Here is a 27032-nt window from a genome sequence, read left to right as displayed (position 1 = left end):
AAGTTGTCCAGCTCAGTCTCAGGCTGGAGACCAATTTTATTTTTAAGACTCTGTAAAAATTCTTTACCATTGCAAAAGTTATTCTTGCTTAATTAAGAAAGAGAAAGAAAAAAAACCAACCCCAAAACCCCTGAACTACCCCAGTATTCAGTATTGCCAGTGGCAGCCAAATATGAGCAAGAGCAGTCCAGACGGATTTTCCAGTTGGTCTGCCTTCATGGTGAATCAGGACCATCAACTCGAGAAGAAGCGGGTGGAATATCTGCCTGTGGGTCCCCACACCACTGCTTCCCTGCAGCACAGCCCGGGGCAGCCTCCGGGCTGCTTCCAATTTTCCTGTCTGTGGTCTTAGGCACCACGTGGCAGACGACGACTGTCAACGCAAAAGGCTGTGCTCCTCCCAGATGAGACCAAGAAATTAGGACAAAACACAACACAATGTACAAAACCCCAAATCCCCTGTCTGGGCTCTCTTGGTGCCCTCTCAGGCAAACAAGGAACCAGGACCACAGCCCAAAACTGTGGCCAGACCTCTCAGCAACATCCCAGGATGAATTAAAATATGACCAACCTTTCCAATCTGTGGCTAAATCACATCAGAGGAGCTGCGGTGCATCATGGGTCATTTTGGGGAGCCCCAGTGCACCCCAGCGCTCTGCAGTGAACACAGGTCCCTGCTCGGGCTCCAGCTGTGAGCAGGGTAAAAGCCCCAGGGTGCTTAAACACCCTCCTGACCTGAACCACACTGCCAGGCTGCTCCCGTGAGCCGCAACCCCTGACATGAACCATGAAAATTCTGATACATAAAGATGAGATGTTTAAATTAAGGGGTATTAACAACTTGGCAGATCTCAGAAGAACTCTCTGTTTGGAGCTCTCAAGATATTTTGCAGAAGATGCAAGTTGGGTTTTTTTTTTGTACTAGAGGTTAGACAGAGGCGGCCAAAGTGCTATACCCGTGTGAGCTGCAGATCAAGCAAGGGAGAGAGAAAGAGAGAAGAGGAAAAATAAGGTACCATGAGCCCCAGCCTGTGCCCAGCCACGCCACCAGGAGAAAAGATGTCCAACAGGCTGCTCTGTCACATCCAAGACGATGGAGGCAGCCTGCCAGCTCACAGGCTTGCCACTCATCTCAACGTATTTATGTTAGGGTTGGGATTTTTCCTCCTTAAAGGTCCAACTCTTGGCATACAGAAATGGTAACAACCACATATTTTACCCTGGTCATGGAGAAGAAATGCAAACCACTAGTTTTGAAGTTGAAGAGAAGCACAGGCTCGGTAACAACCCCAAAGCCAGTGGGCAAACAATGCTGAAGCCAATCTCATGATTTTGGAAGGCAGGGAGAGCCATTGGACGGGCTGACCTGGGAGCTGTGGACACCCGAGAGGGGTTTGGTGTCCCCTGTGGTAGGACAACCCCAAGCCCCTGAGAGCCCAGTGGGGTCCCTGGCTGGTGGGGATGGAGCAGGCAGCAGCAGCAGGACCCTCACCAAACTCCCTCTGGGCTGAGTTCAGCAGTGCTCCCCACCTGAGAGCCAACGTACGCCTGTGCTACCCCACCAGTTATCTCGTCAGATTTTTTAATTATACCATTCAGTGGCTTTTCAGCCTAACAAGATACAGAGTTGTATCACAGCGGGGTTCTTTCTGCTGCTTAACTGAAGGAAGAAAATCACCTCCAAGCCTGGGGTTCTAGCAAGATTTAAGCTCCACCTCTGCACCCAAAACCAGCTCTCCACAAAGAAGCCTGGCTCTGTTCAGCATGTGGGTCCTCACTGTCTTCTCAAGTTTGCATAAACCTGGTCTCTTCACAGGCAGTATTTATCTTCCTGCCCATCTTTTTCCCCACCCTGGTCCAGGCTTGCAGCCCATCTCTCCAGCATCCGTCTGGGACAGACAGGCTAAGCCGAGCGGGTTCCCAGCGATCTGCCCCGGGCTGTAAGCGCTGTTTTAAGGGACTTCACCAGTTTGCATTTGCAGCATGACAAGCAGAAACCACGGGAAGCAGTAAACATGTTGCAATTCGAGCATCTCCCAGGCCGTATGTCCTACAGGAAAAACCTAGCTGATAGGCAAAATGCTCCGAAGCAGGATGAGCTAGACTGAAAACTGTAATTATTTCAAAAGTTGAGGCTTAGACGGCATCCCCTGAGACAGGCAATACCAACCCGCTTGTGAAAGCAATCACTGCCAAGCCTGATCTGTGTATGTGCCGGCTAAGCCCCAGCAAGTCTGCCAACAGCAAGTGCACAAGGCTGGGGCATTCTGTTAAGCTGAATCTGGTTGGTAGAAAACATGCGACGGGAGAAGATTAAAATACGAAGCAAAATAAAATCTTGTTAGCTGCAGACAGTTTTACTTTACAAATCTTTATCGCAGGCTCAAGCCGGCACCCCTAGAAATACAACGCAGCGATGTGAGACATGTAAGTGCTCCCACAGCAGGTGGAATAATAGCGGAATAAAAATAAGTCAGATAAGTTACAAGATAAGAAAGCTAAAACTGAAAGGATGACACTGCATCTGGTGCGAATAATTATTTTGGCATTATTCTGTCCAGCGCTAATCCTCAACGGCTCGAAAAGATTTAATCAGTGTTTAGCACCGCCAAGGAATCATGACTACAAAACAAAGAGTAACTGGATTAAAATCTTTCCACGGTCACAGGTCATGTCTGTGTCACATCTGCTTAAAATGTTCCTTCAAGGAACAAGGAAAAAAAATAAAAAAGAAAGAGGAAATTTGACTTGAAAAGATTGCACTGAAAAATATCACCCCCAGGTTACAGTTCTAAGATGGTTTGTAGTTAGGCATTCTGGCATGAAAAAGAAGTATGCAGAAAGATTATTACTTTAAAACTCTCTATCCTTAGGAAGGCAAGACGACCAGAATAAACATCTGAACAGTAATGTCCTCATCCACAACACCAGCCTGCACGCAGTCTGCTCAGAAAATGCCCAGGCAGCCCAGGCTTCTGGAAGCCTTGTTTACCAGAGCAATAAAATTAACACTGAGAGATGGGGATTCTTTAATACTTATTCCTATTTAGAGCCAGCTGAGAATTCCTGATTATTTTTAAAATGAAAAATCCATTACAGTGGCATCAGCACTTCTCCCCGACTTCCTGCAGCTGCAGAAATGCAATTTAACAATTAACCTTTTACATCCATAAACAACGAGAACAGCAAAGGCTGGGAAAAAAGTGCAGCCCCCTGTAGATCACCACCAACAGCACATCGAGCAAAGTTAGCGGGCAGCTACGTGCATCCACAGAATGCTGCTTATTCCTCCTCCTCCCCGCTACTTTCTATCCCTCCTAAAAATCCACGACAACTTTGAAGTCGCTGGCAAAACACGGTTTCTTACCTGTTCCCACCGACGACAGCAGCGCAGGAGGAAAAAATCCAGCGGGTTGCTCAGCCGTCCTAGTTGTGCCAGTTGACTTTCGGCTGGCGGGCTGCTTCCAGGACCAGCCCCAGCACCGCAGTGCCATAAAGCATCCCGCGCTCTGCCCACCGCCCCGACACACGCAGCCAGGGGCTTTTGTCGGAGCCTTTCAGAGGAGGCACGCACAGACCGCGGCGCGTCTCTGAAGGAAACCTGGCGCGGAAAAACGTGCCATTCCTGCCCCGCGTCTTAAGCTTTCGCTTAAATTGTCTAGCTGTGAAATCCAGCTCCAGAGGGTGCCCCCCCTCCACTCCCAATCCAAATGAAGCCAGCAGCTCCCCCCCCACCTGCCTTTCACTAAATGACCCTTCGAGGTGGCGAGAGGATGTCCAATTTGCTCTCGGAGCGCTAGGCATTAACGAGGAGAGATGCAGCCCGTGGAGAATAATTGCCGGCGCGGGAGCGGCGCGGGGCTCTGCTGTTGCATTGCTCTCCTCTCCTGCATGCTAATGAGCAATGATGTCAGCAAGCCAAAGTCACCGCATCCGGACCGCGCGCCGCGGCCCGGCCACCCTCCCATTTATTTACATGGAAATCAGCCCGCTCTTAGAAATCAATAAACCCTGTAGGCTGCTCAGGGAAAGGGAGAGGAAAAAAAAAAAAAAAATCCTCGCTGGCTCGCAAGTGCGCGTTTCAAAGAGTTGGCTCTGCACCAGCAGCCCAAATTGAATGGTGTGAAGACACTAATTATCCTTCCCCAACTATCATCTTATTTGATGCTGACCGAATCGCAACTTGCTGTCAAACTTAAGGCACCGCTTCTTAGGTACGTGGGCTATTAAAGCAATGATCCGCTGGCTCTGAGCAACGTATCATTTCTCTCCTGGCTTTCAATGCCCTCTTAATTATTTTCTGCAGTCATTTGCTATGATTCCCCACTGGTTTTTAGACGCAGCATGTTTGTGCACCAGCAGGGCTAAACATTCTGGGAAATACAAGTTATTAGCGTGGCATTTTGGTTACCGCATATTTTAATACATTTTCTTTCATACGACCCCGAGAGATGCCCGATTCGCACCTTTTATGTGTGTCTCAGGTGAGCACCACGAGCCCCAGGAATACAGCACCCCAACGGGGATGCTGAAGCCTCCTTCCCCCGTGTTTCCCTCCCCTCAGAAAAGAAAAGAAAAGGCAGAGAAGGAGCTATGCTGCCAAATCTCTTCTGCTGCTCTTAAAGCCCGTTGCTTGGGAATTAGGTGGTCACAAATGAACCTCTAAATTCAAGTCCACTGGAGGAGAGCATACTTCTTAGCTTTTGCATTTGCAAAAAGTGAGTGAAATTCAAAAACCTAGTTTCTATGGAATCAGGAAAATACAGAAAGCAAATAAAATTTGTCCAACATGTAGCGCTTTTGTAGCACACTCCTGACTTTTGGGGTCTGGCTCTGGATTTCGGAGCCCTTGATTTTGGCAATATTAGCTATGTTTACAGAACACAGGAGGATGCAGAAACTACAGCTGCAAGTCTTTCTGCAGTCTCAAATGCCTTAAATTATTATTATTAAAGCTCATAAATTAGGTTTCATTATATGGAATAACACTCAAAGTCTCAAGGGCGAGATCTTCAGCTGGGACAAACCAGCCCAGCTCCCCCTCAGAGTTGCCCCAACTTACCCCAGCCAAGCAAGACGGATCAAGAACATGCAGAGACCTCATCTAGCTCAGACAAAAGAAAATGTTCAGGGCTGTTGATGAAATATTTGGGCATTTACAGTTCTCTTTTTTTTTTTTTAAATTAAATCTGCAGCTGCAAGTCCAGGAGCTGAGCACTGACCCTGTTACTGCATCCAGCTGGGTCAGACCTTCCTTTCAGGGAGGAAGGAGCAGCATCACCTCCACTTCTTCTGGGGATGGTCAGAGCACTGAGAAGGGTCCCCTCCAACTCATCCAACTACATAGCACAACAGAACTTGCAGGAAAAATCTCCCCGACCCTTCAGCTTCCTAAACTGGCACATTTTGCCCCTTCCAGCTTGTATCGGCACTGCAGGCATGCTGTCAGCTCACCTCTCTGTGGTTAACGTGTCACAGTCCCGAGATGATGTATTTTCTTCTTTAATTCAGAACGTGTTACAACACAAAGAAAATGAGACAAAACTGAATTGGGGAAAAGCAAATAAAGAAGCCTGCTTATAAAAAGATAACGTTGAGCAGAAATGCTGTAGAGCAGAAATTACGCTTGTCTACTGTAACAATCTTCCCTGGAAATGTATTGCTGAAAGCAGGCAGTGGTGACTAGGGGCTGCAGCTGGCACAAAGAATACGTACCAGGTCCTGTAGGTGCTAATTTTCACCGAATATGTGAGTAAAATGCCTGGCTTTATCTGCATTAACTCTCGAGGAGTAAAGGCCCTTTAGCTATAAACACTTGGGAGCAAAGTGTCTATTAGTGCTCCAAGTGCCACTTGAGCAGGACCAGCAGCCAGCCCCGTGCTCAGGGGAAACGTTGGCAGGGCTCGAGCGTCCAACCCCACTTCTTGTACGACGTGCTCTGTTTAACTCCATCTACAGCAGCTTTGATCACCCAGCACCAGCCTAACATGATCCCACCGCAGGGTGGATGGCGGTATCATCCCCATGCAACCAAGCAACCTACAGCAAAGGTGAGCTCTGCTTGGCTGTCTTGGCCAACTGGATCATCCCCAAGAAAGAGATTACACCAGAAATTGCAAACTTTTAAATCTAAGTTGATGCACGAAGATAAAATGGGAGTAAGAATCATGAGCTGATATAAAAGATCAGTAAGGCCAACGCTTATAACATCTCAGCTGCATGGCTCGCTGTGAGTGGAAGAGCTTTGTGTCTCCAAACAGCATGTATAACCGTCATCTCTACTGGCAGACTTCTTGTTCCAATACTTGCAAACCTAAATATCCACAAAATCCAATGAACAGGTTGTTCTGAGAGAAGAAATCAGATTAGAAGCTGCCACGTTTGGACAGACAACCGTCTTAGGAAAGTGGAAATGAGCCTTCCGGCTTTGAAAGCTGCCTGTTCGTTGGCAATTGCTCCGTATTACCATTACCTACTACGAGGCTTGTGAAAAGGTCATGTGTTGGAATAACTCCAGAAGGCACATAAGATTTCTTGACGGATTCTGCACATTATGCAGGTGAAATGAGTGTTTCATTAAACAGCAAGGAGAATACCGAGACGGTGGAGCACGTTATCAAAGGTCACGTGAAGGACTTTCACCATTACGAGGATGGACGTTGACAACTGCCAGCAATGAAGCGCTACTGAAAGAAAGAAAGACCAAGAGCAGGAAGACCTTGCTTCGGTGCAGAGGTGTGAGACATGGACAACTCTTCCTGTAAAGGTAGCCACATCCTTCTGCCCTTTGCTGCTAGTTTTAAAGACAAACACCCAAACCCACTCAACTTTAAACTTTCTGCCATTAGCACAAACTCAACCCTACGGCTAATTTAACAAATCATTGTAAGAGCCCATGTTTCATAAATGCTGTATTTTATCACCTTGGTGTATCGATCAACTGTCGATCAATAGGACTCCACGTGACACTGTTGACTCTCCCCGTGACAATGAGCTACACAGCACGGTCACGCACAGTGACAGCAGACGGGTGTCCTCAAGGTCACCGAGCTACTAACCTGACGAATGTCAGATCAAGTTGCCTTTCTGAATTATTTACTGAGCATCCTCTGCTGCAGCTTGCCACGGCAGTGCACAGCACTGCTATCTTGGGGTGTTATAGAGGCTCCAGCATCCTCTGCCCCAAAATGCTGCCCATGGGGACGAAGGCTGTCAACTGCGCCACGCGCACCACGAGCCTGTTCAGGATCGGTGGGATGGCAGGTCCTCCCCATCGCCAAGCCCGTCCTGGCTCACAGCAACAGGCACAATAACAGATTACTTTCCCGTTGCTATTTCTACCCACAGAAATGCAGAATTGGATACTCACAGTGGTTTTTTTTCCCCCTCTGTTCCCACGCTCGCCCCTGTAATTTGCAGAGAAATCTCTGCTCGCCGAGCCAGCGCTCCCTCCCCAGTGGCAGGACGGGCCGTGCCCGGCACGGTCCCCAGGCTGGGGACAGCTGGAGCTGCGCTCCCATGGCCACGGGGCAGCGATAAGCAGCAGAATGGGAGGCTGGGGAGGGCACGGCTTTGCAAACACCGGTGGGGAAAGGCAAGGTGATTGATTGCAAAAAGCTGTAGCAGAGAGCAGGGAAGGGAGAAGACCCTACGTGGCAGGGTCCAGCCTCACTCCTCCCAGCCAAATGCCTGGCTCTTCAGGAGACACATAGGGACGTGCCTAAGGTATGGGGAAAGCTCCCTGGAGAACTCGAGTCACGAAATACAGGTCAGGACATTAAATGAGGTTGAGCTCTCTTTTTTCTTCTTTTTTTCTTTTTTCTTCATTCTTTTTAAGCAAGGCAGCAGACCCTCCCCATACGTCTCAAGGCCAGAAGCAGGGATATGTTCTCTCAAAGAAAAATGGGATGGAGGGAGGGGCAGAGACACCAACATCAGATGCAGATCATTAATCCCAAAAACTTGGCCTCCTCCGCTTTTCCTCAGGGCTGCCATTTGTACCTTCACGCGGCTGCTGCCCGAGACCACGTGAGGCAGACCCTCTCCTCCTGCTGTCACCGCTGCTGCGTTCGACTCATTCTCCGCAGAGCCACGGGTAAGAATCTGTGCTGTCGGTCTGCAAGGAAGAATTTAGTTTTTAAAAGACCATCGAGCCCAGCAGAAGCTGACACAGAGGGGGAGGTACAGCCCATATGCGCTGCGGCTGATTTTAGAGACAATTTTCTGTATTTCCTACCAATTCACCCAGCGAGACAGGCCTGACCCTCGCCGGCGTCCTCCGGTGCACAAGCAGAGCGCGCGGCGAGGCGGCGGCTGTGAGCGCACCCTGTGCCGTCCATGTCCTCTGGCAGCACCCAACCACGCAAACACAGGGGTGACGCCGCGGGAGGACCCGGCACGCTGCGCTGGCGCTCCTGAGCATCGCTGCCCTGTACCCTGTCCCCCCATGCCAAGGCACCCCAAAAGGACCCTCACCCCACACACACCCCCGGCTCGCAGACCAGCACCGCACGCTCCGGTGCGACACGCGGAGCACGCCGCAGACGGCGTTTCAATCAATCACCATATCTCTTTCTCTCTCTCTTTTTTTTTTTTTAATCACCTTAATGCAAGAAGCTTTAGAGAGCTTAACAACAATAAGGCTTTTCATAGCCTCCGGCTTTAACTCGGCACTACTATGTTTTTTACTTTTGTATGTTGAAATCAAATTTCTAACCTAATGCGAACAACAATCTGAATGCTCATGTGGTTTTCTCCCCTTTGCTAGTCTGATAGTATTCTTATCTGAAGACTTTTTAATAGTGTCCTTTAATGATGTCTAGAAAAGCCTCATTAAAGCACTGTATCGTAATTTAAGCTAAATAAACTCAACAGAGTTATTTTTTTAATGACATTTTTCTTGGGGCCTTTCCACGAACAATAAAGCATTTGCTGAAAATATGTTACGAAGGAAACGCATAAATCTTCAGCTTATCTGGTGGTATGTTTTCCAAAGATCTAAACCTTTGATCAGCAACAAATTAATTTTCCATTTACACAAAACAGAAGATGTATTTCCAGGATAACCAACTAACCCTGCAAGTCTGCATTAACATGTGCCTTGGCAGCAGCTCAGGACTCCCTCGCTGCCGCCCTTCTCGCTGCCTGACGCTGTGTGGGTCGCTGTCACGTTAGATGATTTTTATTTTATTTTTTAGCTTCAGACCTGTCTAACAGGGTGTTTTGGGTCAGTGGTTATGCCCTGGGGATTTCTTGCCTTTGCTAACAGAGTTCCCCTCTGCACCAGCCATGCACCACCCGGTGTCCCCCCCTCAAAAGCCGTGCGTCCCCCAGGACCAGAGCACAGCCCTCAACCCTCTCTGTGCTCAGAGCCAAGTCTGCAGGCAGCCCAGAGTCCCGGCCAAGCGACACAAGTCTGCACCGTGCACACCCTCTCTGGCTGCCGGCGGGATTTCGGTGCTCCCCTCGCCCTGGCCAGGCACCACGAGAGCCCCTGCTCCAAGCCAGGCACCGCAGGCAGGTCCTGGGACTGCACAAACCTCCGTCCAAGCTCCTCAGAAACCAGCGATGGTTTAAACAGCCGTGTTTCTGCTCCCACCCAGGACAGACACAGCTGCCTGCTCTTCGCCAGCTAAGAGAAAAGACCTGCTTGCCACTTGTTCCCAAACTCTGTTAAATGCAGGGAGGTGGTAACTCCAGCACATTTTTTGGATCTACCCGATGCTCCTGTGATATGCTGCACTTGTATGGGAGGAAGTCACGCACGTTGGTCACGAATAGAAATGGACTTTCACGATGGCTTTGAGGCTCTTAAATTTCCCAGTGTATTTGCAAACGCAGGGAGATTGGCTGCGGTCAGGAACGTGCCTGGGTCCTCACGCTGGGATACCCACAGCCTCCTAACCGCTCAGTGGGAAGAAAGGTGCCAAAACGGGTTTTTATGTCATACCTGCTAGTATGAAGGACACCTGGATGATATAAAACCAGCCACCACGAGCAGAGGGACTGGCACACATTGTTTCGGTCCACCCCAAACTCCACCCATTACAAGACTTCTACAACCCAGCTAACCTTGATTTTAAATAAAAAAACCCAATAAAATGATGAAAAGTGGCATCTCCATTTAGGCCTGGGTGCTTCCCCTGCCCCAGCCCCCTTAGGACCACGGCCCCGTGTCCTGCCTGGAGTGCACAGAGCAGCCCACCGTGTCTCAGGCTGCGGCGAGGTTTGCAGCCTGGCTGTCCCACTGGCTGAAGCTGGATGGAGCTCAAGTGTCCCCGAGACAGCCTGGCACTGCATGGAAATGACAAGAGATGTTTGCTATTCTTCCCTTTGTTTTAATTAGTAATAACAATTTGTTATCATGGCTTGACATTTGTTCATACTTAGGAATAAATTGCTTTCTCGAATGATATGCTGAGATTACAATGGGCTTTCTGTGTTTGTGTTGGTTTTAGTAGCTCATAACAAACCATGAAATTCATTACTCTTGCCACAAGCACCCATGAGATGTGCCAAGCAGGGTGTGATTTATACACAGCTCGACTCATGGAAATTAAAAGGTTTTAATGTTGCCTGCGAGAAGTCAAGGGTTTGAAATTTTATACAGCTGAATTAAAAAAAAAATAAAATAAAAAAAAATCTGAGGCACAAGCTACTGCACTGTTTCATCTGCCTAAGGAGCCTGAACATTGAGGTCCGGGTAAAAATAAGTCACTAAACATTAATTAAGCATATAGTTTGAACAGCCTTTTCAGTGATAAGCTTTCTGGCTGCAAGTTACTTGGTTCTACGAAAGCAAGATATTTAAGAGTAAAACTTCTTTGCTACAATATAATTTGGCAAAATGAAAGCAAGCACTGGCAAGCAGGCTGTGCCTCACCACCCCTAATGGGAAAGGGCTGTCAGTCATACCCCAGTCCCATTTCTCCACGCTGCGTCAAGCCTCGTACATCAAACCCAATATACAAATCGCCAGCCCCATCAAGATCATTAGAGCCCCTCAGCCCGTCAGGGAAAGGTCAGCACGTCGCTGGCTGACGGCTGCCTGCTCCAAACGCAGCATCAATCACAGCCCTCATCAAAGGCGGCCGCGGTGGCGAGAGCGCGCAGCTGGAAACCCGCATCCCTTCCTCGTATAACCTGTCATCTTCTAAACCCGCTTCCCTTATTGTAAAACATGGCCACGCTTTTATCTTATCGTGATCTACAGGGAAATGCAACTAAACCGGCTGCCGTAGAACAGGGGGGAATCAGGACCTGCAGGGAGGGATTAAGACCGTATCAGGAGAGGGTCGGCCAGAAGCGTGTCCCCTGGCTCCGGCGCTGCTCCCTCCTCCGCAGGGTCCCAAGCTGTCCCCGCTCTCCGGGATGGGTCCCATGCAGGCAGTGTCCCCGGAGCATCCCTCCTCGCTGCACAAGCCCTGCCCCGCGCACCCGGTCGCAGTCTCTAGCGAAGGGTCAAAGCCACCCTGCAAGAAGCTGGTTGCTGCCATTGTAGCCACACCGAGGCATGGCTTGCAGATGTCCCCAGGCAGGGGACTTCAGGGGTGCCCTGCACTCGCAGAGATACCAGCATCACCGCGCCGGGCTGCTGCTGCTCTCCACCAGCCTGAGCCTCAGGCGTGGTGCTCCCAGCTTGTACGAGCCCACGAGGGCATCCTGCCCACAGCTCGAGCACCAGGAAACCCCATCACTTGCGTTTAACAGGGGGACACCGGCATTATCGAAAGCTATTGCTCCTGTCACCCATCGCTCATTAAACACGCTCAAAACCACAGGCCATGTCTTCCTCTTTTTTTTCCTCTACCACGCTGTGCTGCATGCAGCATTATCTTCAAAGGGCGAAGCAAACATGTTTGCTAAACACGAGCAGACTAAATACATCAGCCTTTTAGAAGCAATTATTGCTGCTACAGATTTAGTGAGCCTCATTGTCTCGTGGTTCAGAAAGCATGTTGCTGGCGGCTTTGGAGTGGGCTGTTCCTTCAAAGCGAGTGTCCTGTGATGACGAGTAACCTCTCCCCAGTGAAATAAAAACCAGGTGGGCATCCAAAGGAGCAGTGCTTTCTTTTTGCTGACATTTAACTTACAGTGTCTCCTTGCAACAAAAGAACAGCAGTTTGGGGGTCAGCTCAGCTGCTGCCAGCGGGTGCACTGAAGGCAAGGTCAGCCAGCCTCCCGCAGCAGAGGAGCAAGGACGTTTCTGGAAAACAACGGATGTTCTTTCAGGTTAGAGCTGGGAACCTTCCTGCAGTGTGCACAGACTGGAGAGGATTGCTCTGACCAGTATTTAGACTGGTTGTACCGGTACAGCACAGAAAATAAAATATGGAGGGAAAAAAGGCAATGAGGCAAGTGTTGGACATCATTCTCTTCCCTTCATCCCAAACAGGTTCGGATGTTCCTGACCAGGGTGACTCACCAGGCCGAGATCCCTGGCAACGTGGAGTTGCACAGCCGGCGCAATGTTCACCTTTCTGGGCCTTATTTCAGGGCAAACAGCTCAATCCCAAAAATTCCTTCTCTGTGCAAACCACGATCATTCCCTTGTATTAGCGCGGCGAAGCGGAGGGGGAGTGCAGTTGGGCTCCCTGTGGTACATAAGCCCTTCAAACACGTATCTCAAAAAGATGAGCAACCATGGATGGCCAAACAGACAGATGGGGGCAGGAGAAGGGAAGCTCACAATACCAATGAGACTATTATAATTAGTGTAATAAGCAGCAATCACAGCTCAACAGCTGCCTTCCCCTCCCTGAGCGTCTGCTACACACACCAGCACAAACCCATGGCCAAGAAGGATTTTGACTCTTGCTGTACTCTGAACAGCTCCGCTTCAAAACAAAGTTTTGACTTTGGTAAACTTTTCGTTCCATGTAAGATGCCGAGAAGAGCACGTTCCTGCTTTCCCAGCCTCTCCACCTTCACCTGAGCAAGCAGCACCCTGTGCTTACAGAAGGGTCATGAAACTGCATTTAGTTTTGATGTCAACTATGATTTTGCATGTGGCTTAAACAAACAAACAAAACCCAACCTGGTCACCTTTAAGTTGAGGCAAACCTGCCATACTCAACTTTCTGAAGTCCCTGGAGCATCATGACATGAACCATTCTACAGAAAATGGCAAAACATGACAAAAATCCATTTACCGTGGGCATATATCCATCCTGCTCTGATGGGCACATGTCCAACAGCCTTCTCTGAAGCATCTCTAAAGATAAAATTCCTTTGAAACACACTTGTCCCCATCCACGCCAGGGTTGCAGAAAGTTGGCAGTGAGCATATTGCACAGAAAAATTACTTTACAGCTCACCAAAATCCAAAGCAGCCCCGCTTTAAAAAAGGGGAATTCTCAACAGGAGAATATTTTAGAGGACTGGAAAGCAGATGTAGTGATGTAACTGGACTGCAGTGATTTTTTTATACCAACGGTTAACTGGTTTGGAAGCATATTTAAAATGACAGGGTAGATGTTCATTTGAAATCAGTTGGGGATTTAGGTGAAAACACCGCTTTCACAGGCAGGCATCTCACCGTGCCGCGGTGCCTCCCCCGCGCCGCTCCTGGTTGTGGTCACAGCTCAGAACAGCCAACATCAGATATGCCTGCTGCTCCGCTTCAGATTTGTGCATGTGTTACAAAATTCACATTAACCTTCTCCAAATTTGGGGGAGCTGAGGACTAAGGTCTCCAAAACATCCTCTGGTATCTCGAAAAACCACTTCGTGCTGCTTTGCTTGTTTTGGGAGCCCACTGCAAGGGAAAAAAGGGACCTGCTTCACTTGCGTTGCTCCACCACCCTCACCCCTACCCAGTTTTAGGGGCTGGATCATCATCCACAGCCAGAGCAGGGTTTGCAAAGTCACTTACATGGCAGGCTATGGGCCCTAAACTGCAAAATACGCTGCGGCTTAGACCCAGACTAATTCTGAATCATTTCTGGTGCTCGCGCTCCAGGAGGGATTGCTCTTCTCGGTTCCTTTCTGCCGCCCCTCGGTCTACAGAGGTGGTCAAGGGAAGCAGTCAGACGTTTGGGCCTTACTGGATATTTTGGCTGTAGTTAAGGATTCAGCTCCCACAGATTTTCAGTGGGTGTTAGACACTGAGAACGTGTCTAATGTGAAGATGTTCGGAGGTGTGAGCTCTAAGCAACAGACTGTTTTCTTAAATGAAAAAGAAAATGCTTAAGTCTTTAGGGAAATGAGAACATAGAGACAACAAATAAGGACAAGCTTGGAAAGCAGAAAATGTTTACGTTGAAGAAATTTAACCCCTCGGTGAAAGAAGCCCCAGCCAGTCTGGGCAGGAGGTCGCAGGAGTAACTGCAAACAGGCAGTGGGTGATCTGCTGGAACTGGGATGGCAACAAACACCACGCCGAAGGGTTAAAAACCATGACGTGTGACGCCAGAACAAAGATTCCTTTAATTTCCCAGTGCAAAGAAACACATTTGTACTTCCCTCACAAGCGGCATGTCAAAGCAACAAGAGGAGCAAGACCTGTTTGCCGTGACTCTGATCCTCCTCGGCCGGGACCCGGCTCACCACGGGGACCACCCGCAGCAGCTCCTGTGCCTTCCCTATCCGCACACCTTACCGACCAGTTACGCAGCCAAAAGGTAAGCGGTGAGCTAGCCAAAGCCATCTACGCGGGGTGCTGCAAGGCATCGCTTTACGCAAAGCGACAAAACGCGACACAGCAGAGGCGGAGGCGCGGTGAGAAGCGCTCCGTGCTGCGCGCCTGGCACGAGCCGCACGACCCTCGTGACTGTCATCGGGAGCGACAGGGCTCCTTTCGCGTGCACAGGGGGGAAAAAGGTATCAGGAAGGAAAGAGCATGGGTACGGCCGAGCCTTTCGCTTGCTGCTCTGCTCTAAGGTGCCAATGGAAATTAATGGGGCTTTCAAGTACATAAATGGATTGCAGAGACATCTGCAGTGAGTCTATTAGCTAATTAGTCAAGATTAGCATTTATTTTATCCAACAGGCATTCGGGTAAAGGAGGTAGTTCTCTCATATCTGTATATGCCCCTTTCGCACACGTTAAAAGTAGAACAACACTCTCCCAGCGCAGTAATACCAAAACAAACTTTCTGTCCCCCACGGGGGGAGCCTGAGCTGGGCACGTTTCTTGCTGTGGCTAATGGCACAGGATGGGGCCAACATCACGGACACAAACCTTCGGCTCCAAAGCCCAAATCTGGCAGACTGGTGCAACCAGTACAGCCTTTGGCACGAGCCCGGGGCCAGTCTCAGGCTCACACTATGATCTAGAACAAGGTATCCTAAAATCTGACACAAGACCCTGTCTCATCTCAAAGGAATATTTAATCCATCAGCCTGCCACTGCTTCAGACCTTCCTCCTACTGCTATGGGAAGTCTCATGTCCTGTGCCGTGATCCTGTACCTGAGGATGCAATGGCTGGCAAATAAACATATTTCAACCACTTAAGTAGCTTCCCTTAATAAACGTTAAGAAACGCTTTAGATTTATAGCACCAGAGTAATTTGATACCTTCCACCCTGTTAACGAAGCAAGCATTAATGCCATTTTGTCATCGGTCCTAATCTTCCTGGCACCATTTCATGCCCCTGGATAACTCACTCCGTAAGTTGGTACCTACAGTGGCTGTTGGACACAGGCCCCCAGCCGATTTCCAGTGCCCCGAGAACTCCAATCTCTGCTAATCCCAGCCCTTTACAGCAACTCAGACCTGAGAAATCTGAAAAGGAGACACACGAAGTCACTTAGGCTCATGTCTCTGCTTGCAAATCAGGGGTTCAGCGTCAGCCACTTGCACTCACATAAGACACAGCAGTCAGAAAAATCAGACCCAAAGTATTTACCTCGAGCACTTTTAGAACTCTGAAATGTTTGCAATTCTGCTTACTACTGCAACTCCAAATGCAATGCTAGCTCCAAGGAACGCATCGGGGTAACAAAGCAAGCGTTCATGCCCTTCCTTTGCTGCAGCTCTTTTCGAGTCTATGGCTGTGTAACACAGACTCCAATTCTCTAGACAGCTTTCCTGCACTGCCCAGTGCCAACACAGTGAAAATGTTAATGAAAACCATCCCATAAATATTTAATGCCCATTTTCCTGCGAGTCCTGCTGTGATTAAATAGCCACCTCATTACCCAGGCCCACCTTTCTTTCATTTTTATCTTTGTACAAAATACCCAGAGTTGGAACTATACCCATACGAATGAACTGCTGGAAACATCGCTGCATAAACCAACACCAACAGGACAAAATCCAAACACAAACTTCCACGGAATGTAAAGAGAAATTTAACCCTGTCAGAGCAAATATTTGATCTCAGCTACCTCCTCCCAGGATTTGCAGAGAAAGAAAAGCAGAGGGGACAAGCCAGCAATATACTTTCTTTTTGAGTGCAGTTATTTGTCTGGTTTTATTGTATTTTGCCATTGTATTTGGAGGTCCTGGTCACAGTGGGGTCCACTGGACATACCGTCCAGATACGGGCATCCCTGGGTACCACCCCAGGGCTGGCTCTGCTCCGACACCAAGCCCTGAACAGCTGCAGCAGGAGCTCTGCTGCTCCCCCCCATCTGAAACTTGGAGGATGTCCATGATTTGTCCGAGGTTGCACAAGCAATCCAGGACAGACGTGGAAGGGAACATGGATCACCCAGAGGCGTCACCGCCACTGCTCTGGTGTTGCAACATCTGTGACGCTCATCCATGGCGTCCAAAGCACAGTTGACCACACGATCCAGCACGCTCGCATCTGCAATGTCACGACAACCATTTAAGAATCATGATATAAAAATACTAGGATATTGCTTTCTGAGCCATTACAAATAATATATTCGAGTCCTTCCCACCAACCCTCAGCTGAGAAGCTATTTTGCAAACCAAACCAAAAGCTGCAATTCTCCTGGGATCACCCGAGACCACGAGAGGAACGCCGAGAGCCCAGAGTCAGCCAGCGCAGGCAGCAGGGCTGGCAGCACCAGGTACGGGGTTTGTGCACGCTGCCAAACGCGGCACGTGGCATTTTGACCGCTGCCATCCAAGCACGTCCCGGCTGGAGCGAGTGCGGCGCTGAAGACACATTTGTGCCACTCCCCGGGGCTCTGCAACACGGGGCGATGCTCTGGCTTTCACACGGCCATGGGAAGGGTTTCTTCCGAGAGAGAAACACCGTACAGTCCAAATTCACACCAAAACTGCTAAAAATGTAAAAGACCTGAAGGAATAAATCTCGCGTATGTCAGAACTTTTGGTAATTCCTCCCAAATACATAATTTTTTGGCACAGATGCTGAAATGTAACTGCAGGGCAAGCATTTAGTTCTGTTTTAGCTGGGAGAGTCCCAACTTACGTCTCTCCAATTTATATACGGAAGCAGGCTCATTACGCAATATGTGTTTCAGCGAGTTCTGCATCAGGGAGGGTGTGAAGCTAAGGCTAACGAGGGGAATATCATTAAGAGTAATAAATGGTATAAAAGCATGAACAAATAGGCTCGTGTGAAGCACTGGCTGCTGTTACATGCATCACAAGGAGTCTCCAAAGGGATAAATTTGAGTCTACTCTGAGATATGGGAGAGAGGGCAACAAACGGTGTGCGTGGGCAAATCTGGTGAAGAACTGGTGCCAAGTGGTGAGGCCGCTTTCGCAGCGCTGTGCAGAGACACTGGGTGGTCAGCGCACCAGGCGCTAATGCAGCGCAAATTTAAAGGCTGCTGGAGATTACAAAAGGTACATTTTTTTCCTCCAGAACTGGCCCTGAGATGCCACCCTGTCCCCAGCCTGGTCACTACACACAAACAGAGCATTCAGAAGACCACTTTGACATGTTTTGTTTGTTTGCACAACACTGATGCCGAGAATAAATGTACATCTATACTGCCACATTTAAAATTCACCGCCACCAGAAGAGCCAGCCCATCACCAACACCCGTCTCTCGGCGTCACATCCGCAAACACCGACACATTTCCATGGCCAGCCTGAAACGGCTGGCTGCATTTATATGTCACCACCTCCAGGAATAAAGCGATGGTGCCATTGTGCTCAGCCCCTGGAAGCGGTTTGCTTCCAGCCCCCCCAGAGCATCTCTGCTGGGGAAGGACCTGGCGGTGGCAGGCAGGATGCTCCAGCACCGCTGGCACGGTCCCCTCGTCACCACTGCACAGACCCCTGATGTGGCAGCACCGGGGAAGCCAGCTCATCTAAGCTCCCTTATTGACCCAAGATGACAGCTGCCTTTTGGAGAGGAAAAAAGCCTTTTAAAAGGGAGGGGGGTAAAAAAAAAAAAAGGAGCTTTTTTTTTTTTTTTTTTTTCTCTCCTCTGGGTGAACAAATAGACTCATTTAAGGTATAAGTAGATCAAGTAGCTAATTAAGGAAATAACCGATAACTTAATCAAGATCATTAGAGGAATCAGCATGTTGCTGCCATTATTTAACTGGTAGCAGAGCAAAAATATGCTCGTGCAACCAGAGCCTTCAAAACCTCCGGGCGGCCCCATCTACATGCTGGGAGGCTCCCATGTCACCCCACTGCTGGTGCCAAAGCCGCTGAGGAAAATATTCAAATCTCCTGGTAATTTCCCGCAGACAGAACATTTAATCATCCCCCAGCTGCCACCGCAGAAGTCCTGAGTGAGTGATTCTCACGTTGAGAGAAATTTGCCATAAGAAGCAGCACGGTCTTCTGCCCTGGGATGCAGCCCCTGCCCGTTCTCGGCAGAGGAGGGGGAACAACCCCTTCACAGAAATAAAGTCAAATACATTGGGCCACATGCATTTTGCTTTTGGCAACTTGTGCTAATTTTGTTCCTCAGCCGGCTGCTCCCAGGACGCACTCTGTGATTTCTCTGACCCCCCCAGAAGGGGTGTTTGCACACCACATCTCTCTAATTACTCCACCAGTTGCACAAGTAAAACATCTGCTGGAAGAATGAAAGAATCCTAAAGCACACAAATAATCTGCACTGCCTAAACAAAGGCAAACAGAGGATGCTGTTAAACACCCCCAGCCAGCAAACAGCCCCAGGACCTCTGCCCAGAGCGGGTGTCGGGCAGGCCGTGTGCTCCTCTGCCTTCTCCGGCAGGACTAAACCCCTTTTTCCAACCAAACGTCTTGTTTGTCACTAACGCAGCCTCCTATCTGCTTAATTCCTAAAGTATCCAAAAGCAATTGAATTGAGCAGGTTTGATTAAGTACTTAGAAATCTTTGTTTCACTTAAAAGAATCCTTTGTTTTGCCTCAAAGGAATTGGATGTTTTCTCCTGAATTCATGTGAACAAAGACAAAAAAAATCCAAAAGTTAAAAATAACCCTTTATCCTGCATTAAACACAGCTGCCAATGCCAAAATTTGCATTTTGTCATTCTGCACAAATCCTTGCAACAGCTGAGAAGACACACAGCGCGTTTGGAAATCCAGAGCTGAAGATAAGCTCCAGCCTCCCACAGGGTTTTACTCTTCGGAGGTTTTTCAACAGAGTAAAAAAAGCAGGAGCGGCTCAGGGGCTGGTGAGAGAAGTCACATTTGCATCAAGTAAAAGTTTTACCGAGTCCTCTGGGTCAGATATTAGCAAGGGAGACGGCACATCGCTGCTCCGGGGGGGCGGCGGGGCTGTGCCTGGCCCCCGGCAGCCCCTGCCTGCCCCTGGGCTCTGCCTGCAGCGAGAAGCGGCGCTTGCAAAGACAGGCAGGAATTCGAGCTGAAAAAGAAAATAATTTCCCAATGCAAACATTTGTACAGCGTTTAAAGCAGCTTATACTTTCGTAGGCTATAAATCAAGTGCGTTTACTTACCCAGGCCAAATAGGCGTTCACTTTGCAGGCTGGAAAACCCCCATGTAACGGGTGAAGGAAGGATGGGCAGGATGGGCAGCGGCGAGGCGAGCGCCTTCGGTGCTGTAGGCTGTGGTGCATCCTCCGTCGGCGGCGGTGCCCGGGTCGGAGGCTGCCTGCGCGCCGGCGGGCGGCTGCGGTCATCCGGGGAGGGAAAGCTCCCCGGCTGCTGCCCCAGCTGGCGGAGTGACGCCCATCGCAGTTTTAGCTTATTGGTGAAAATCGTAAGCCCTAATCCAATCCTGTCCCTTTATCCAAATTTAGCTCTCCACGGAGCCAACATCCCTTCCAGTTTTGACTAGCGGTATGAAAGCAAAGTTACCTTGCCAATATATAAATCACGTAAAGAGAAGCAATAAAAACACCCCACACTCCATTTGCTTCTCCTCTTTCTCCCAAAAGAGTTTCTTATCTACCTGCTTTGAGGGGACCACAGCCTTGCCAGTGCACTGAAGATGACCAGCAACTCCCAGCACATAACACCGGATCGAAAGTCAGGGAAATATCAGGATGCCAATAAAGCCGGTATTTATCAGAATGCCTAACAGTACCGCTCACGCATCTGGGTCAGGATTGTATTGCATAAGGAGGAGGGTTTATAGAAACGGTTAGCGCACAGTTCCTAAAGTTATACCAAATTTCACAAAGGTAACTACTGGATCATAAAGCGTCGCTGGCAAACAGCCTGGCGCAGACGTTAGCTGTAGAGACATGGCTCCCTTCGCTGCACGCAAATTTAGATGCTTGACCACAGCGTTTGCTTCTGACGCTCGGGCTAAGGTGGGGGCTACTGGCAGCAGCTCGGAAACCACAGAGCTACACCGCGGGCAGCGACCTAGACCCCCGCCTGCACTGGCAAACAAGGAATGGCCAGGGATAAAAGTCTCTCATGCAACTGCACATTTCTGCACTAGGTTACAGATGTGCAACCCTGGAGCAGCTCCAGAACGTGGGCTGGCGTTTGGGTGAGCTTTGAATGCGTGCACACAGCTGCCTCCGAGCAAGGGAGCTGGAGCAAGCGGAATGTGCTCCAGGTGTCCCGGCAGACAGGCGGCAGGATCCAGATGCGGGCAAGCTGCTCCGTCCTTCGCAGAGGCTAGCGATTCAATGAGGTCTATTCATGGAGGAGCGAGCAGGGCTTCCAGGAACGCAGAGGAAGCATTTCCGAGCGGTATTCCCATTGTAAGTCTAGTAAGTCCCTTTGCATTTTAATCTCCCCCCCGCTTCACAAGCTTTAAGTACAGAAATAAAACATACATTAAAAAGAAGAATTTGTTTTGAATTGGGCAGTGTTGATCTGAGAACCATCCCGCTCGGGAGCGGGGCTCGAGCTGCCCGGGCAGCCTCGGGGAGGGCTGAGCCTGGCTCTCCGGGAACAAAAGCAGCTTACAAACCAGGTTTGCCACGTGAGAGCCTAATTAGAGACCGAAGCCCACACAGCAAACAGACAGACTACAGAGGAAATTGGAGTCTAATTTACATGGAGAACGATTACTTACTGCAACCAATTAGTGTCAAGCTGACTGACAGACTACCCAAAATATGTTCTCCCCACCCTCCCCTGCAAGTCTGAGCTTTCCTTCCTGCTTTATTTTCCCTGGGTTGTTCAGTCGGTGCAAAGTAGCACCTCACCACTAGACATCGGACGGCAAACGGAAACCTTTTGAGCTTCCCCGTAACAAACACAGCGTTAGAGCCACCCATGTGCCACCCAGCACGAGCCTCAGCCGAGCCAGGGGTAGCGACAGTGGAGAGCAGCGCGATGTACTTTCTTTCCTGGTCTTAAATCCTTACACGACATCCTGAGGGTCCCAACAAGAAATTAATTATTTCCGAGAGGTGTTTCCCCTTTCCTGGACACGTATTCCGCGTGGGGGCTTTCTCCTCCTGGTTTGCAATCACGTAGGAGACCCACAGGTAAGGGTTGTGTTCACGTAGCGATCACCTTTGCAAAGCGCTCAGGCTGCAGGTCTCGGGTCCCGACCCACGCTGCTGGCCTCTGCCACAGAAGGAAAGCACCATCCCACAGCGTCGCTGCTGCCGCAGGGCAGCGCTGCCAGCCAGGACGCCCAGCTCCAGGGACCTGCTCAGCCGCTCACAACACAGCCCGTGCTTTGCAGACCGGTCCCTGTCCTCCAGCCGTGCTGCTCCCTGCACGCTTGCGGGATTGTCGCTGCTCAGCGGGGAAATGGGGAACCCCGCTGCTGCCGGAAGGAGCCGACGGGGACGGAAAAACTCCTCCTTGGCTGGCACGGCACAGGGGTGCCCACAGTCCCACCAGTGCCTGTGCTGGGAAGGACATCACCTTCGCTCAGGGCTTTCCTCTCCGGCTGCCCTGGAAGAGGACAACTTCATCATGTTTCCCAAAGTGCAAACCAGTTGCTAATTGTGCAGGAAGCCTGCCCCTCCTCCATATCGAATTAGCCCAAAAACTGGTGAACAGAGTTTAAAAATTCCTGAAGTGCACACATGGAGGTGACCAAATGCCATTTATCTCCCTTTTGGTGTTAAAGAAGAAATGACTCACTCTGTCATCATCGTTCTCCCCTTCCCAGGAACATGCTCCTTATTAACAGGACTGTCTACTTACTGTCCTTTGCTCCAAACCCCGGACTGCATGTGCATTTTGAATGCAGAAATGACCACAGCATTTCAATGCAACTGGCTGCGTTATTCTTCATAAACTTCTCAGAACAGTCCCTCTGAGCAGCCTCCCTGACTGCTCCTCAGAGAGCTCTTGTGTACGCGTATTCAAGCACATAGGGATCACATTTGGGATATTTAAGACCAGGCAATCAACCCTTCCTTTGAGAAGCACAAATATAAAGCATATTTAAGGACTTTATGGGTCTTCTGTATGGATGAGATAAGCTATTCTTTTAATCTCTGCAGGCTAGATGGATATATGGCATTTTAAAATAAACTTCCTAAGAAGAAAACTCAGAGAAATTGCTTCATGAAGTATCTAACAGCTGTTTGGTAATATTTGGACACAGCTAGAACCTCAGGTGATGTAAAGCATCAGCAGGGATCCTCTGATTTCAGTTCACGTCAATGGTGCTAAACCAATTACCACCACAGGAGCACCATCAAGAGAGGGTAACGCAGGACCATCTTGCCTGGGTCTCCTGCAGCTACAGCCACCACAAGGCTGCAAATCCTGGTGGCCCTAGACTGCCTCTGCTCCATGCCCCCCAGTTAAATTAAAAGTCTCCCTTAATTACCGAGTGGATGCAATGAAAATGCACGTGTGCTCACACTCCTCAGAACTAGGTGGTTAATCTGGTGTTTATACTCCTGGAGTTTATCTCCTCCACACTCCCCTTCTCCCCTGGGAACCAACTCCCTCCACTTTATCTGCAGCTCTAAGGACAACACACGTTGCTTCGTTTTTAAATTCCCCTCCAGCGCTACGCCCTGAGCCAGCTCTTCAGAGAGGGGCCTCCGCCGGCTCTAATTCCATTAATTCCTCTTATGATTAACAGGTCAGCTCTCGCCACCCTGATGACAGTGGGCTTCGGAAGTGCGACTCTATCAAAATTATCTATGCATAAAAGACGATCATTATAGGAGCAAATGCCTCGCTGAGACTTTTATCAGCTGCACGCTTGCTGCTTGCTTTTGTGCCGCTAACGACTTTATAGAGAGCAGGGAAGGCTTCAGCCTCGTTGCCCTGCGGTGTCTCCAGGCAGAGGAACCTCTCCTCTGCGGTGGGCGAGATGCTGACTATAAAGCCGTGGAGGCAATCACTCCTGGAGGGGGGCAGGGGCAGGCGGGAGCACGGGAAATTAGAGAAACCTTCTTCCGAGTGCATCCCATTAGCGCTGGTGGCAATTACGCGTGCTGATCAAGTAGGTGGGCTTCCCAGAGCTCCCTCTGAAATTACTTGGCGAGCAGGGAAGGTGAGAAAAAGAAGGAAAAAGGAGAATAAGGGAGAAAAAGCAAAATAACCCTCAACGACGGTGTCGGCATCACCCCAGCTGCTGGGGAGCAGGGCCCAGAGGAGCAGCCTCCTCCCCACGGGCATCCCCGTGCTGGTGGTCACTCAGGGGAGACCCACGGAGATAAAAGGCAGTAAGACCAGTTGTAAAATACTTGTAAAAATGCTAATGGTCTCAGGTCCTTTGAAGCCATTGTGAGTGCTGCTAAATCACTTCTTTTATTTGCTTTCTGGCTGTGATTTGCTTAGGTTTGAGCTCACCGTGCTTCTGCTGAAACGCTGTAAATCCTGGCGCACGGGTCAAAGTCGGCGTGGACCCATGAGCTGACCCACGCCGCAGCGATCACTGCCAAGCTCTGCAGACCATCCTTCCCCTCGTCTTTCCAGTTTTTTCACTAGTTGCACGGGGAGAAAAGAAGAAACTTAAAACCGTCTTCCTTTGAATATTTGCTAACAGGAGCCACTGTAATAATAAAAACCAGAAGGAAAGGCGAGAACTTTAGTTGCGAGCACCATGCAGCCTTGCAGTCCTGACCCTGAAACTCCTGACAAGGTGACACATTATTAAGAAATATCCATATTAATCCCAACTGTAAAGCGCTATGTTCAGCCAATTAAACCGGCTGAGCGCTCCCAGAGACCTTTGTACTCTCCTTTTTTTCTTCTTTTTTTTTTTTTTCTTTTTAAATGCCCTCTTAGGGAAAGAAAGGAATGGCTTCTGCAGAGCTGAACCACCTAGCTCCTTCCAGCCTCGCCGTGTGTGTGTATGAAATGTTCTTGGCTGCTTTCAAACACTGCACATTAATCTGCGCAATGGAGCCTGTCTCCTTCAGCGTTCGGATGATTTCTCTTCGAGGCGGGTAAGACAGAGCTGTTCCACTTGGCATCACATCCCCTCCCTGCCCCCTTCCAAGCCTTTTATTTCCCTTTTTTTTTTTTTTTTTGGTATTGCCAGAACAGCTCACAGGCCATCACCCCAGGCATGTGCAAACCTGGAGAAGAATACACTGCCGTAGGAGTCCACAGAATATACAAGACAGCCAGCATGCTCAGAAACAGAACTGGAAGATTACTGGTTTTAATGCATCAAATTATGAAAAATACCACCACTCCCTTCCTGCAGCTTAGGACACATCACTTATTTCTCTCTCAGCCATTTCTTTGCCTGTGGCTGAACCTGGAGTGACAGAAACTGTTTCTTGAATTAAGGGCTGCTGGAAATGAAACCCCCGAGAGCTCTATATGGGTGGTGATTACTGGAATTTGTTCCCAAGCAATGCCAACCCCACTGTCCCACCTCCCTGTGCACCAATAAATCAGAGCATCCCTACCACGCGAAGGGCTGTCCGGTACAAAGTCTGGCATTTTTATTAACATCAGCAGCACACCTCGCGTTTTGGAAGCCGCAACAGGAATGCCATGAACTTTCCCTTATTTCCGAGCATCCTCAAATCCCCATCTCCTGGCATTTCTGCAATGATTAAACACACAGTTCTCAAGACTGAAACCCCATAAAAATCCATACGGTGACTGCCACTGCAAACCAGCCGATACCTGCCAGCAGCTGTAATCTTGGTGCCATCAGATCTGCACAATAAATGAGTCCATTTTACTGGGGCTGGGTTTTTCTACAACTAAAATGGAAACCAAAATTGGCTTCCGAAGATGAGCGATGCCTGTGATAGTTTTTTGCTGCACTTGATTAAATACAGCACACAACAAACCCATTTTTTCCTCCTTGACTGATAAACTTGATAGTTTAAAATTAAGCCCAGCAGGGTAAGTAAGATCCTGTATAGATTTCAAAAGATATCGCAATTTTTTTGGAAAGCTTGACTACACTGTATACACACTTTGCAAAATTGCTCAAGTACTTCTGGCACCAAATATAAACACAGGGAAAGCTAAAAAATCATGTAGTGTTTTTATCTTGATACAGCCTATACCAGAGAGTACAGCCGTGGTTTGCCATTTCATGATAAACCAACTCTTTGCTTTTGAGCATTTTAGTGTGTAACTGTGGCTGTACGATAGTATCATAAAAAGAAAATGGGAAGAAAAAGCCCAATCAAAGTAGTACACCAACCTGAACCACACGCTCCCCCCACCAAAGGGTGTTTGTAGATACCAGAATTACCATTTCTCTTCAAGACAACTGATCCTTTTCATGAAAATATAAGAAGCCCTAGAGAAATTCTGGTTGGTTATTAAATGGACAGGCCTCATGCATTTTTTTTTTTCCAAGAAAATGACTGAAGCTTGGCTTTAGCATAATCCTGAAGATTATTTACATCTTCTGCAGTTTTTTCCACTGCTGCTGAATAATCAGGGCTCCTTAGAAAACCATTGCCAGAGAAACATAAATCCTTTTTTTTTTTCCCCTCCTTTCCTCTCTCTCTTTTACCTGTTTTTATACATTCTTCCTTGCACAGGAGTGGTAAGGAGGCTAAAAACCCTCGGGGCAAGCAGGCAGGAGAGAAACCCCCGGGGAGCGGCTGGGAAGGGCCAGCGTTACCCCGCTCGGCAGCAGGGCTGCTGGGGCAAACCTCTTACCTCTCCTTCATCCCCGGCCGCCAGCACCATCTGATGAAATGGGGGCTTGGGTTGCTTTTCAAACACTTCTTTTTCAGTTTTCTTTTTCTTTTTTTTCTCAAGAGAAAGGCCTGAAAGAGGAAGAAATTGTGGCTCCTCCAAAGGCAATGGGAGGAGAAGCCGCCTCTCCTCTTTGGAGGAAAGGTCTCCGAAACACTGCAGGTTCCTTGAATATTGGGATGCTCTGGGGAGGGAATCTCACAGGGATGCTTCAAGACAAGCATTTTGCTTTCTACTTCAGCGTCCTTATTGTTTCCAGTCACACAAGCTCCCTTCCTCTCCTGCTTTTGCCCTACCCAGTACAAACGGCTGCACACAGGGACTGAAAACAATTAAATACTCTTCAACAGGCAGGGCTGCAATTGGCATGGTAATGAAGCCATTATGCTTCTTAACGTGCTTTCTAAAAATAAAATTACATCCAGGTATACAGATCTCCTGGCTGCACCATGCCCAAGGAATCATCTCAATGCAAATTCTCTAACAGCCTGGCTTGGTTTTGTTGTTTCAAAGCAAACCCGGCCCCATCAGGACAACAACAAGGGCTTGGAGGATGTGCAGGGTCCCAAATTTCATCTCTCACGTCAAGGGGAAGCCAAGAGAGCTGGCAGTCTGCACGGCCGGTCCCTGTGCTAGAGCCGAGGGTCAGCTCTGGACACGCAGG

General features: G+C 49.1%; 1 protein-coding gene across 5 annotated transcripts in view; it reads right to left on the bottom strand.

Annotated features, from left to right (window-relative positions):
* Positions 1–27032, bottom strand: part of PRICKLE2 (prickle planar cell polarity protein 2) — a 106529-nt gene that overhangs the window by 39322 nt on the left and 40175 nt on the right. The window contains exons 1-2 of one of the 5 annotated variants that reach the window (XM_054838126.1): positions 19798–19990; positions 19551–19703 (exon numbers count right to left, since the gene is read on the bottom strand). The exons of 2 other annotated variants lie outside the window; for them this stretch is intronic. Coding sequence is in view for 1 of the 3 variants with exons in the window: in XM_054838124.1 (XP_054694099.1) it covers positions 26330–26340 (11 nt within the window). In the remaining 2 variants the exon portion in view is untranslated. Of the gene's footprint in view, positions 1–19550; positions 19704–19797; positions 19991–26329; positions 26420–27032 lie in introns of those variants that run through there. 2 more of the 5 variants (XM_054838124.1, XM_054838125.1) reach the window with 2 other exon arrangements.

The sequence above is a fragment of the Grus americana genome, chromosome 11 (assembly GCF_028858705.1).
Source record: "Grus americana isolate bGruAme1 chromosome 11, bGruAme1.mat, whole genome shotgun sequence".
Classification (NCBI taxonomy): Eukaryota; Metazoa; Chordata; class Aves; order Gruiformes; family Gruidae; genus Grus; species Grus americana.
This window is presented reverse-complemented; position numbering and strand designations above follow the sequence as displayed.